Genomic DNA, 12,479 nt, shown 5'->3' with positions numbered 1-12,479 from the left:
GTTCAATGGCTAAAGGTAGGACATTTGAGGGGATAGTACATTTCAACGCCGAGTCCCTTACAGGCGCTTGCAGATAGCCTCAGCATACTCATGGGTCTTGGCCTTGCCTCCCAGGTCACCAGTGAGAGTCTGCGATATAGCATGTCAGTATCCGAAAGTTCCATAGGACGGATCAGAGTATCACGTGATTGAACATACCTTGCCCTCAGCCAGGGTGTCGAAAGTGGCCTTTTGAATACGAGCAGCGTGCTCGGTGAGACCCATGTGCTGTAGCATCATGATACTGGACAGGAGCAGAGCAGTGGGATTTGCGAGACCCTTGCCGGCAATGTCGGGAGCAGAGCCGTGAACGGCCTCGAAAATGGAGCACTCGTCACCAATGTTACCGGAGGGAGTGAGGCCGAGACCGCCGATCAGGCCGGCGCACATGTCGGACAGAATGTCACCGTACAAGTTGGGCATGACAAGGACCTTGTCGTTGTAAGGAGTGGGATCGGTAACGATCTTCAGGCAAGAGTTGTCCAGCAGCTCAGCATCAAACTCGATATCGGGGAACTCCTTGGCGATTTCGCGGGCAGTGTTGAGGAACAGACCATCGGACATCTTCATGATGGTGGCCTTGTGCACGACACGGACCTTCTTCTTGTTGACCGAACGAGCGTACTGGAAGGCGAAACGGAGGACCCTCTCGGAAGCTTCTCTGGTGATGAGCTTGATGCTCTGGACAACACCATCGACGACAACGTGCTCAATGCCAGAGTATTCACCCTCGGTGTTCTCACGGATCAAAACAGTATCGACATTGTCGTAAGGAGTCTTGTAACCGGCGACCGAGCGGCAGGGACGCAAGTTCGCAAACAGGTTGAAAGTACGACGGAGAGTAAGGTTAAGGGAAACGTGACCCTTGCCGACAGGAGTCTATATGATTTCGTCTTAGTACTATATTTCCGTGGATCGCAAGGGCACGAGGTTGACTAACAGCAAGAGGACCCTTGAGAGCGACATAGTTCCTCTGCACACTTTTGATGGCGTCCTCGGGAATAGCGGTCTTTCCGTCCTTCAAAATGGGAGTGACGTCGACGGGCTCCCACTTGATGGGGGCCTACATCTAATTTTAGTATTCAATTCTCCAGCGCGCAAGCGAATAGAAAGAGTAGGCTTTACCTTTGCGGCAGCAAAAATATCCTTCACGGACTGCGCAATTTCAGGACCAATACCGTCACCCTCAATCAGGGTGACTGTGTACTTTCCCTATCGATCAAACATCGTCAGACCTGAGTCCTTGTAATATTCTCTCTTCCCCAAAATTAATGCTTAATGGCTGCTGGAAGGTCGGATATTCCACGAAGCAGCGGCGGATGTCACCGGGCCAGAAGAAAGAAAGGGTTAAAAAATAAAAATAAAAAGTCGATCGAGGCATGACATACATCAGGACCCTTCTGTCCCTTGAACTTGGCGACCCGTTCGTCAGCAGCTGAGGCATAACCGCGCAACTAGAGGGAAACATTAGCTCGATCAGTTCCGCAATTAAATGAAGTCGAACGGGATCGTCTGAAGATCGTGTATTACCTGCGACAGAGGCGAAGCAAAACCTGGAGACACACGTGTTGTCCGCAGGCATTGGCGGGCCGGGGCAACGAAATTTCTGGCAGAGATCATTGTGATAGGTCTCCGGGTCAACAACCGACGTTCAGGTTTTAGAGAGAAAGGAATTGAAGATAGACGGGAAGAAAGAGGGAAGAAGAAGAATACTACGCGGTGGCGGGTCACTTGTGCGGGAACTTGGAGGCAGAGAGAAGAGGGTCTTTTTTGCAACAATAATCCCGGTAACCCGAAAGCCACCACTCAGTCTTCCTCCAGCCTAGCACTGCAACCTGAGGTATCAACTACGCAAGTGGTGCGGCCGGTTCGACTGGCCCGTTCGGGAAGCCGCTAGTCCTAACCCGGTTTGACACGTGGGCGGTATGGGCAAGTGTGGGCGAGTACTCTTTTCTTCCTTCTAGATACCTACAGCATGGTCACTTTGTAAGGTTGTAAGGTAGCCTTGCGTTTTATATGTGGAGGATATCTGGACAATAGTAGGTGCATTCTTCTCTTGCTGATTCTTGTAGGCGATTTCACTATCTTAAACCATAATGTATCACTTCTCTACTCCATACCTCCGTACTTACATCGCAGAGTTGTAAGCTGCTTGATGGACCTTAAATGACTATTGAGCTAGTTACCGTCTGCCGTAGTCGCTCCACCACTGATCGTTTACCATTCAGATTAGATAACGCTTCAGATTGGACAACAGTCAGCAGCCATCCATCCTTAAAGAGCTATATATGAAGGTTCAAGGTAAAGTTTCACTTTATCTACAGGGACATGGTACTGTAAGCTGTCTCGATTCGTTTTGTACCTTCATTGCTTACCCTTGCAGTTGCGTGTGTCTAGCACGAGGTCGAGCAACTGATCCACCGATCCCCCTTCAACCCTTAGCCTTTGGCGATATACCAGCATGACCGACGTCGAGGTTGCGAATTATTATAATCTTCCATCGGCCTACCCTGATGAATGGCCTGCTGAGCTTGATCAGAGCGAACCTTCCGACGACGAAGCTCTGGGCCGTACTCCTTCGCGGGCCAGGAGGTCCCGATACTTCGCCCTAGAACGCAGTCATAGCGGTAAGGCCCTCAGCCTTGGATCCTTCAAAGGGAGCAATGCGAGGGAAAATCTTGCCAAGGTCGATGAACCCGATCCTCTCGGGTCTGGCGACAGCGTCCTCCAGATCCTGAAGAAACGAGGACTATCCTTAGAAGATGAAACCCGCTTACGGAACCGGTTCTTGCTTTCTTCGACCTCGTTCTCCCCCGCCCTTTTCCTCTCGCAAGTTCACTCCGATGCGTCTATTGAGTCGCTTCTCGAAGGACTCAACTTCCTCTCGAAATCTATTGACCAGAAATCGGCGTCATTGAAAGTCCTCGTCGAGGCGAACTTCGAGCGCTTTGTACGGGCCAAAGCAACAATCGATAGCGTTTATACGGAGATGAGAAACCAAGGAAAAGGAAATCATGTGCCACTGGCCCAGTCGCATCGCAGATCAGCTGGACATCTTCGAAGTATTTCCGGAGCTTCGCGAAGCGCGCCTCTTGCGGACGACAGGCCCGGAAAGAATGCTCTAACAAAGGAAAGCGACTATGGCATGAAGGGAATACGGGTACCACTCTTGGAGGTTTCCGTCAAAGCTGAAGAAGTCTGGGGTCCGGCGTTGGGCGGGCGCGAGCGAGAACAGATGCTCAAGTCAGTAGTCGACACGATGGAGAAGCACCGGGATGTATACGAGATCGGTGGGCTTCTCTCGAAATCTATAAAGCAGAGGGACTATGACTCTGTATTCGAACAATATACAAAAGCAAGAACGCTCGCCAAGAGCGCTAAGCATATTGCACACAAGGCCATCAGCAGTGGGCGATCTCTGACAGACGAAGAAACGCACGCTATCCTCGCCATGGGTCGGATGTGGGTAGATGTGGACCATCAGATCCAGGCGTTCAAGCGCGATTTGTGGAGACGTCTCAGCGATGCGCCTACCACATCAATCACGGCCACTGCGGCCGGAACTGTGGAAGAATATATGGAGTTGATCGGCGCTCTGCTGGAATTGGGCGTGGACGACAACCCTATCTGGGTGTGGCTGCTCAGCCGCTATGACTTTCTCAAGTCTAAGATTGGCGCCTTCTGTGGACGCTGCAAGATGGAAATCGAGATCCTCCGACGCCGGCTTGCTGGAGGCGACAAGCCAACACCCAAAGCTGTGGCATCGTATCTACGCCTGGCACCACGGGAAGAAACAGCGGATCTGCAAGGTGTGCTAGACGCTGACCAGGTAGTCGAGCTCTGGGAATGCATTCTAGCGTATCTGAACAAGTTGTTGGCATCGCAGGGTGGGCTACTCGGCGAAGTGTTCGATTTCTGGGAGGTAGCACAATCCTTCATTGACGGTTCCAGACAAAAGCTTCTCCCGGCTGGGTTCGAAGGAGAAAGCCGTAGGCATCACCGGCTCTCCGAAAGCGAGACCAGGGAACTACAGAATGGGGTCGTGGAGTTGGTCGACCTAATTCGCGAAAATGTGCTGTCGTTGTTTGCTGACGCACCTTTGGATGATGCTTCATTCCTGGCGTCTCCAATATCACCAGCAACCTCGAACAGTCCGATAAGCCAAGGCGTGACTCCCACAGAATCACGCTTCAAACTCGACCCAAAGAACATGCCAATACCCACGCCCAAGCGCGGGGAGTTCTGGGAGGACTATGCCTTCTGGCCGCCCTTCTCGAATTCACTCAGTGGTGTCCACTATCTCGGCCAATTCATGATCATTATTGGCACCGCGGCGAGCGAAATGGCTGCATTGAATCCTGTAGCAAGTCGGGGTAACACTCATGATCTCCTCAAGGCTCTGGTGAGCATTGCTCGCGAGCGCTCCGTCCGGGTTGCATGTGCGGCTTGGGGCAAAGACGCGGAGATCTGCAAAATGCTGGAAGACTGGACGCGCGATCCCGAGAGCAAGGATCTGACCAAGATGCCTGGGCTATTTGTGGCCTTTGAAAGTGCAATTCTTGGGAGAATGCAAAAGATCCTTTACATCTCGGAAGCCATGGCTAAATCAAGGGCCGTGGATGTCGTTACGCAACCCCCTGCCAAACTACTCCAGATGGTCCGCACCCAATTTGTATCCAGTGTTTACAAGGCGCTCAGCGGTCTCGTGGAGAACGCGGAACATCCAGCCGTTCTGGACGAGGGTAGCGAATGGATCCTAGCCGGGTCTGCGGCACAACTCAACGGCCCTGATTCCCCTTCGCCTGCCTTGGCTGCGGATGCTGTGGACTCTCAAGATAGGGTAAGTCCTTCTCTCAGCCTGCTTCTGTCTTAACAGTGACCGCTAACATGTGTTAGAACGTGCGGATACTGCTCACGCTCTCAAATATCAAAGCTCTGCAGGCAGACTTCGTCCCACATCTAGTCACGAACTTCGAGACTGCATTTTCTGTGAAATTAACAGAAGAAGCCAAGACTATTCGCGACGTCCTAGGTCAGATCGATGACCGCCTATTTCAATCGTATACCAAGCCAACGGTCAACAAATTGAATGCCATGATTATCAACGGCGTTGCTGACCCTGAATGGGAGCCATCCAGCGCTCGCCCAGAGCAAGTACGCCCCTATGTATATAGCGTCTTGCTCATCCTCGTGCTTGTTCACACGGAGATCTCGACTACTATTCCTTCCTGTGTGGCCTCAGGAGCGAGTCGTTCACCACCCGCTGCGCCATCTCCGTTGCTGAACATGGTCCTCACGCACTTGCTGACACAAATCTCCACGTCTCTTCTAAATGCGTTCAGCTCACGCCCTTCATATACCCTGGCTGCACTGATGCAGGCAACCCTTGATACTGAATTTATCGCACAAACCTTATCACAGTACTCCACGGAGGAAGCATCTACTGTGCAAAGCCAGATATATGTGGAACTGGATCAGCGGACTACACACGAAGCCAGGGCTCGGCTTCAATCAGAACTTGGCGAAATGAGGAGCATACTGAAGCGGCTTAGGGAGAGGACAAAGGGTGAATTCGCATGTTTCAAGAAACCGAGGAGTGGGACAGGGCATAAAGCAGCTTAGTTATCAACCTGAAGATTGGAAGTATAATTCATGCAAAGTTGAAGCAGATGTGTAGAAAACTCGATAAGTAACGGTAAGAGACATATCTAATGGGTATCATAGAAACAAGACTTTTTTCCGACCACCTCTATTTCCGTCTCCATGTGCAAGCTTTGTCTCTACGTTTGGCCAACCATGTGCTGAACCCTGTTGAGCAAGACCTGGCTCTCCCGGCCCAATCTTCTTTTGCCGTCCGGAGCAGGCTTCTTCGCCCTAGCCATGGCCTCGCGGTCTTTCTTTTTAAACTCCCGCTCTTCTCTGCGCCTCTCCGCCTCTTTCCTGCGTTTCTCCGCAATCTCCATTTCCTTTGCGAAAGCGGACGGTTTAGGTTTTCTTCTGTTCCGACGTTCACGGGGGTTATCATCCTGTGGCCGTTCAGGTCTGGGTGGTCGTTCCGGCACGGGCTCGTTCAACATGGCCTGTCGGTCTGGATGTAGCTCCAAAGACGCCGGGGCGGGATCAACGGCGTTATCGCCTTTGGCATCTTCACTCTCCACATTTTCCTCGGTCGCATAAATGGGCCTTTTGGGTGCTGACGCGAGTTCCTCGGCTTTGATTTTGGCATAGGCCTTTTTGACTTTGGCCTTTTGGATCAGGTCGGACTTTATTTTTTGGGCTGCAATTATGTGGAATGGTCAGTAAGCGAATTGGGTAGGACAACAGTGGAGAGCAGCGTGAGGAGGCGATATCTACCTTTGCGACGGTAGGTCCCATCAGGCAGGTTTGCAGGACCAACTGAGAAGCCCTTCCTCTTCTTGACTGGGGGTTCTGTGGTCCGCTTTTCCTCCGGATTGGCATCGGCGTCACGAGAGCGTTTGGCCATAGTTGATACGATAGGATTCGTTTACAGAATAGTCGAAGCCGTGTGTCGGGCAACAATTGTGATATTGGACGTGGCAAGTGATGTGGGATTTGCAATCCTATTCACGGCAGGTTAATTTGAGTGACCCGAAGGGGAAATTTTCAGGCGAAATTTCTCAAGCGACTCGTAGATAGTTAGCGATAAGCACTTCAGAGAGCGTTTCTGACTCGATATGAGATTCTCAATAACTTACAAGTTAAGACGTGCTAGCGTTTGATAGATCAAACCAAGATTGCCCAAGAGCGGGATGACGATCCAGAGAAAATCCCGGTCAAACGATACAAACGATGATGCTGATGATGATTCATGCTGTTGCTCCGCCGAGTTGCCGACGGTCTCCTCCTCCACCAAACCACGAGCCAGCATCTCTTCGCTTCGTCTGCCGTTCTTCAGTGGATCCTTTTATTGTTTCATATTTCAGAGTCTTCTTCGCCCTTATTTGAATCCTAGCCTTGATCTTTCCTCCCGTCATCTTCCTTCCATGGTTGGCCCCCTTGAGCAAGTCATACATCAAGGTCCTTATCGGCGCCGCCACCACTCCTGTCGTACCACTGCTGCACCTACTCCGTATTTTCACTTTAATACTTTCTGTGGACTCCTTACTATTTCTGGTGGTTTGCCTTTGCGATGATTCACCTCTCATCTGGTTTTATTGGGAGTTACGATCGTCGGTGACCATGCCTATCTTTCAAGACCCTGATCGTCAACGGTTCTATGACCGGTGGTCGGATGACCACCCTCAAGAGGTTGAGCAGCAAGCCGGCTCTCCCTCATGGGTTCGCTGCCATGAGGACAGCAAAAGGCCTCGCTCTTCTGGACGGAGTGCGGGCGTATCGAATGAAAGCTGCACGTCGAGTCCCAGTTTTTCGAGGTTGCGAGCAAGCGATCGGGAGGAGTTGATACGGTATATAAAAAGCGCCGATTCTTCTGCCTGGGCTCAGCATGATTTGGTATGTTCTCTAAGTCTGACTGTGTGATCGTCCTTTTTGGTGGCTTGCTGACCCAAGTATTATTGAATTTAGTCTCGAGAGACCGATTCCCGTCCTATCAAGTCATGCGCATCTGACGAATGTCCACAGACGCAGGAGCGCTCGGATTCATTTAGGAATTCTATGGATATGGACCACCAGAAGGAGCCAGAGGAACTTGCTTCGCCAGCCGAGATTCAACGCCCTCGTTCGGCTCTGCATTCTGGCGACTTTCGAGAAGGCATTGCTCAGGATCAGAGCCAGCAACAAGCACCGCGGTCTCCCAATCCCAAATGTCGCTCTCTCGCGCAGTTTTCTCAATTAAGCTCATCTCCCACAACGCCGTGGTTTACCACTCCTATCTTTTCCGCCCCTTTCCGAGGGCAGGAATTTGGTCATCAGCAAGAAGAGACTACGAACCCAGGTCCGCGGTCACGAGCACCGTCTTTAGGGTCATACTCCTCCAGTTACGTCCTGAAAACTCCGACGAGTCCTTTGGTTCACCAGGCAAATAACACTGATCTGGACTTCTCACTGAAAAGTGAGTACTGCGAGCATCCTCCAGCTTCGGATAAAGCCAGTCGCCGTCGCACACTGCCTCCAGAGACATTTCGGAATCTTCAGGTTCCGTCTTCGCCTTATTCGCGTGTGATTAACATTAACACCGGTCATTCACCTGGAACCTTTCACGATTCATTCTCGTTCCAAGCGCGTCAACCACGAAAACCATTGACCTCGTCATACAGTCTTCAACTGGCTTCATCAGTCCAACATCCATCCTGGAGAGCCAGGAGACCCTCACTCGCTGGCGAACTATCCTGCAAGACCCATGCGCCACTGGTAGGCTCTTACGAGGAGTCGATCCTCCGCGGAAGAATGTCAATGAATCCGTCCAAACCACTCGACTTCACTGCCCAAATTGGTGTGCTAGGCAAAGGAAACTGCAAGTCGAGTCTAAGATGCCCACCACACGTCACAGTTCCCTTCCCTGCGGTCTTTTACAGTTACCCTACTTCTGGAAAGGGTCGCTCCATTTCGGACGATAATCCAAGCCCCTATGTGGGTATGATTGATCTCGAGAATTCCTTGCCTAAGGACAACTCATACGTCACTCGCCGCCACCGACATCACCGAAGCCCTGCTGGTGCATCCAAGGACCAAAGGACTGATGTCGACGTCGGGCCGGAATATCAGACCCAGGAAGCCCTACGCATGAGGGAGAAGCGAAATCGACGAGCCGATTCACCCAAATGCCCGCCAGGCGGATGCTATCGTATACCGCAACAAGGCCAGCTGCAAATCATGATCAAGAATCCGAACAAGACGGCTGTCAAACTCTTCCTTGTACCCTATGATCTCAGCGAAATGGAGCCCGGCACCAAAACTTTCATACGTCAAAGAAGTTACTCGGCAGGCCCCATAATCGATATGCCTTTGTCCGCCAGGAAGAACCTCGGCACTGATCGTCCGGAGGCGTCTTTGAGCGTATCTGAAAATCCCAATGACAAGCCTATACTACGCTATTTGATCCACTTGAACATCTGTTGTCCTTCAAAGGGTCGTTTCTATCTCTACTCGAGCATTCGTGTCGTGTTTGCAAATCGGGTGCCTGACGGTAAAGAAAAGTTGCGAAACGAGATCCAACACCCCGATCCTCGGTATACACCATATAAGCCAGTCCGTGACACGAACGGTACTAATATACATTCGAAATCGGCGAAAGGGTACCCAGAAATCGCTGCGGGTCCGGCTTCATTGCCAGGTCCCAGTGCGGCAGGGGAGTGCTCTTATTTTCATCATGCTTCACACTGTCACACGATGCCTCTTATCAATTCAGTCGATGAAGCAGCTGCCGCAAAGCATCATTACGAGATGAGACTTCATCCTTTCCAGCGCGTCCCGTCCCCTAGGGAAACCCCGCTTTCCCAGCGTACTTCTGACGACAATGCAACGGAAGCCAGGACTTATCGTAAACTCAGCAGGGGTGACCTCGGATATGGTGGTCTTCCCTTCAGCTCTTCTGGCGTATCTGAAGCCGGGGAAAGCTTGCTTGCAAAGAGGTTGAGAGGGCTAGATGTACAAAAACATGAGTCCTCGTCTCTGAATTGAGTTGTCGATGCAACACGTGCGACGATGTCATTCTCGGCGCCTGTTCCGCCTTCCGAAGCAGTATTCCATCGGTATACCTTGTTCTTTCAACCTTCCATATCATTCTTCATTCTTTCTTGTTATCCACCTTCTCCTTACCATGATTAGCTTGGCCAAATCTGCACATAGCAACAGCCTCGACTAACGACACAGTACTATATCGCAAGATGCGGGCATCTTTCAAATCTTCAATTGTCTTTGCTTACTCAGACTAAGTGCAAATAGACCAGGCGCTCAGGAACCACGCGATATACCCATCTCTGTCATTGCGCTCACAGTCAATCTTACATTCAGCCTTCATTGTTCATAATCAGCATGAGACTCACCTTCATCTTCATGTTACGTGCCGACACGTGGCTTGTCTCATTCGTTGGTGTTAAGTCTATAAACTCTAATCCGCTAATATTCCGTTATCTTGGAGATTCACGTATATCTTGAGGTCTACTTTCGCTTTCGGCGTCCGGCAATGGCTTCTTGGGCTGTCACATGATTGTTTTCTACAAAGTCGACTCAATCAACATTTTCTTTCAATGCAGATAGTATAATGAGTACCGGTGGTACTTGGGGATATTTCTAGCAAAGACCGTTACAAGCCCCTTCAATTATGCTATTTTATCTACAATCGTATCTAAATACAGAATGAATATGATATGAGATTGAACCTGTGCTCTCGAACGGTCCAAATGTCCTAGTCCGTAGCCAGGGTAGATATCCGGGATTATATCCAAAGGAACAAACGCCTAGCCTGCGTGCTCGACAATTTCGCTCACGAGAACCCCGTCTTTGACATACGACTTGATCTGTTCCGGAACTGGACACTCCTTGGTATCCTCATCGGTTCCCTCCTTAGGCGGGAGCATGACGTTGATAGCCGTGCATTTACTAGAGAAGACCTCGGTAGCCAAGCTCTGCTGTCCAAGGTAGATGGTCGCACCGTCGACTTGGTCAAGCAAAAGAGTGGGCACGACCCCGTCAATCTGCAGAGCAAATTTGGGAGACTTGATGACGTCGAGGCTGCTGACAAGCGAATCCACAATGATGGAAAGACCGTTGCAGTTGTCGATGGAGATTGCGTTGGCCTTGTTGTTCACCTTCACGATAGTCTTGTTGCAACGGCTGATTAGGATAGATTGATTCTGCTGAGCGGAAATCTCGATGATGCCACCGGGGTTATCGAAATTCTCAAGGAGCCACTTGTTGCCTTCGAGCTCTTTACGCGGCGGCTTACGAGCACGCATGCTCTCCGGCTTGGGCTTCTTGCTCGGGGCAGGTGACTTGGAGCGAGAAATGCTACCCTGAGAGCTTGGGCGTTCAGGCACCGTTGCGCCCGCACGCAGGCTGGGGTTCTTGTGCGTCATCTCGGATTTATCAACCTTGCGGAGTCCGGAGGTGACGGCGTTGCCTTGGTTCAGCTGCGCGAAGACTGCAGACATGTCTGCTGCTGCTGCAACGGGCGCAGGAGGGACGCCGGGTGGCGGAGGGGGGGGAGGTGGGACTCCTCCAGGGACGTTCAGAGTTGGCACGGGAGGTGGAGGAGGGGGTGGTGGTGCCTGGCCGGAAACGCCGCTTTTGATTTGCCTAAGCGCTTCCTGCGCATCAATACCAGATTCCTGGTTCCAGGTGAGTCCTTTGGGATAATGTTTCTTCAGGTACGCAGCTAGCGACTTGAAAATCTGGTAGTAGGCTTGGATGTACTGAACGTGAGTTTGGTCCCTGTTGCAAAGTCAGTAATCCATGGCCGACAAGCCCACAGTGGGGTTCGTACTTCTCCTTGTACTCCTTCAACACCTTGTTTCCATAATACTGGATGCCTCCGACAATCTCGCTGACGAAATCAGCAGGCTTAGGCTCAAAGAACCAGCCCAGAGCAACTATGCCTTCCGCGACAGCGCTAAGGTGATTAAAGAGAGGGGAGGCTCTGTTTGACTCGCGGATGTTATTGATGGTATCAGAAGCATTGTGGAGCTCAGTCATGAGCTCTGGTGGCTGAGGTTCGGGCTTTCTCGCCTTTGTCGAGACGTAAAGGTAGGTGCGCTCGGCTTCGAAAGCTTGAAGAACAGCCTTGGACTGTCGAAGAAGTCAGAGAGACGGACACAAGAACGGAGCCTTAAGCTCGAGTTGCTCACCTGCTCTGCTACAAGACCACCGATCTTCTTGCCGAGATCCACGAAGCTTCGAACATCCCCATTGATCAACGCATCGAAGTCTTCTATTTGGGGCGGAAGCGAAGGGGCCACGAGAGGCGCTGGGGGAGCAACTGTATTCACTGGAACAGGCGCTGCAGGTTCAGGAGTTGCTGCACTTCCGACGTGTTTCGGCGAGTGAGGGTCATCCAGCGACATAGCCATGTCCTCCAAACGGGAGGTCGCGGCTTCCAGCCTGTCGAGAGGTATACATTGTCAGTGAAACGGAATATGCAAGCCAATGCTAGAAGATGAATAATGAGAGATTTAGCTGAAGCTTATTGCTCAAGCTTCGGAGACTTTCTTCAGGTACGTACCGCTTGATAAGAGTAGTCATATTATGCATGTGGTTGCTGGTTGCCATCTTGAAGACCAAACCCCTGGCGAAGCAAGGACAATGAAACTAGGATGAACAAGTTTGGACTCTTAAGGCTCAATTCTCTGGTACCCTTGCTTTAGCTGAAATCAAATCAAGGAATACGACGATGATAGGACGAAAGGCGAGTAAATTCAACCTCAGAGCAACCACCTGGGAATGCCTGATTCCTGCAACGGTGTCGGGTTCCAGAGTCCAGACGATGATGAGATGCTCCTGACCCGTTTCTTCCTGAGGCCGCA

At 51.2% G+C, this 12,479-nt stretch overlaps 5 protein-coding genes across 5 annotated transcripts; 2 read left to right on the top strand and 3 right to left on the bottom strand.

The window, feature by feature from the left end:
* Positions 1-57: 57 nt before the first annotated feature.
* Aspvir_008635 (isocitrate dehydrogenase (NAD(+)) IDH2) lies at positions 58-1,659 on the bottom strand (the record flags this gene model as incomplete). The annotated part of the gene is made up of 6 exons (XM_043271803.1): positions 58-129; positions 199-918; positions 980-1,102; positions 1,165-1,251; positions 1,428-1,493; positions 1,570-1,659. The coding sequence occupies 6 exons, from the start codon at positions 1,657-1,659 to the stop codon at positions 58-60; spliced, it is 1,158 nt and encodes a 385-aa protein (XP_043127738.1).
* Positions 1,660-2,500: 841 nt separating this feature from the next.
* Aspvir_008634 (exocyst subunit SEC5) lies at positions 2,501-5,661 on the top strand (the record flags this gene model as incomplete). The annotated part of the gene is made up of 2 exons (XM_043271802.1): positions 2,501-4,879; positions 4,936-5,661. The coding sequence occupies 2 exons, from the start codon at positions 2,501-2,503 to the stop codon at positions 5,659-5,661; spliced, it is 3,105 nt and encodes a 1,034-aa protein (XP_043127737.1).
* Positions 5,662-5,819: 158 nt separating this feature from the next.
* Aspvir_008633 (uncharacterized protein) lies at positions 5,820-6,523 on the bottom strand (the record flags this gene model as incomplete). Its single annotated transcript, XM_043271801.1, has 2 exons — positions 5,820-6,316; positions 6,394-6,523. The coding sequence occupies 2 exons, from the start codon at positions 6,521-6,523 to the stop codon at positions 5,820-5,822; spliced, it is 627 nt and encodes a 208-aa protein (XP_043127736.1).
* Positions 6,524-7,239: 716 nt separating this feature from the next.
* Aspvir_008632 (uncharacterized protein) lies at positions 7,240-9,639 on the top strand (the record flags this gene model as incomplete). Its single annotated transcript, XM_043271800.1, has 2 exons — positions 7,240-7,512; positions 7,642-9,639. 2 exons carry the CDS (start codon positions 7,240-7,242, stop codon positions 9,637-9,639), a joined length of 2,271 nt encoding a protein of 756 aa, XP_043127735.1.
* Positions 9,640-10,418: 779 nt separating this feature from the next.
* Positions 10,419-12,225, bottom strand: capA (adenylate cyclase-binding protein; the record flags this gene model as incomplete). The annotated part of the gene is made up of 4 exons (XM_043271799.1): positions 10,419-11,391; positions 11,444-11,745; positions 11,805-12,057; positions 12,179-12,225. 4 exons carry the CDS (start codon positions 12,223-12,225, stop codon positions 10,419-10,421), a joined length of 1,575 nt encoding a protein of 524 aa, XP_043127734.1.
* Positions 12,226-12,479: the final 254 nt, after the last annotated feature.

This window comes from Aspergillus viridinutans (genome assembly GCF_018404265.1).
Source record: "Aspergillus viridinutans IFM 47045 DNA, scaffold_7, whole genome shotgun sequence".
In the NCBI taxonomy this organism is placed as follows: Eukaryota; Fungi; Ascomycota; class Eurotiomycetes; order Eurotiales; family Aspergillaceae; genus Aspergillus; species Aspergillus viridinutans.
Note: the sequence above shows the minus strand (reverse complement) of the source record. Positions and strands in the feature narration are given on the sequence as shown.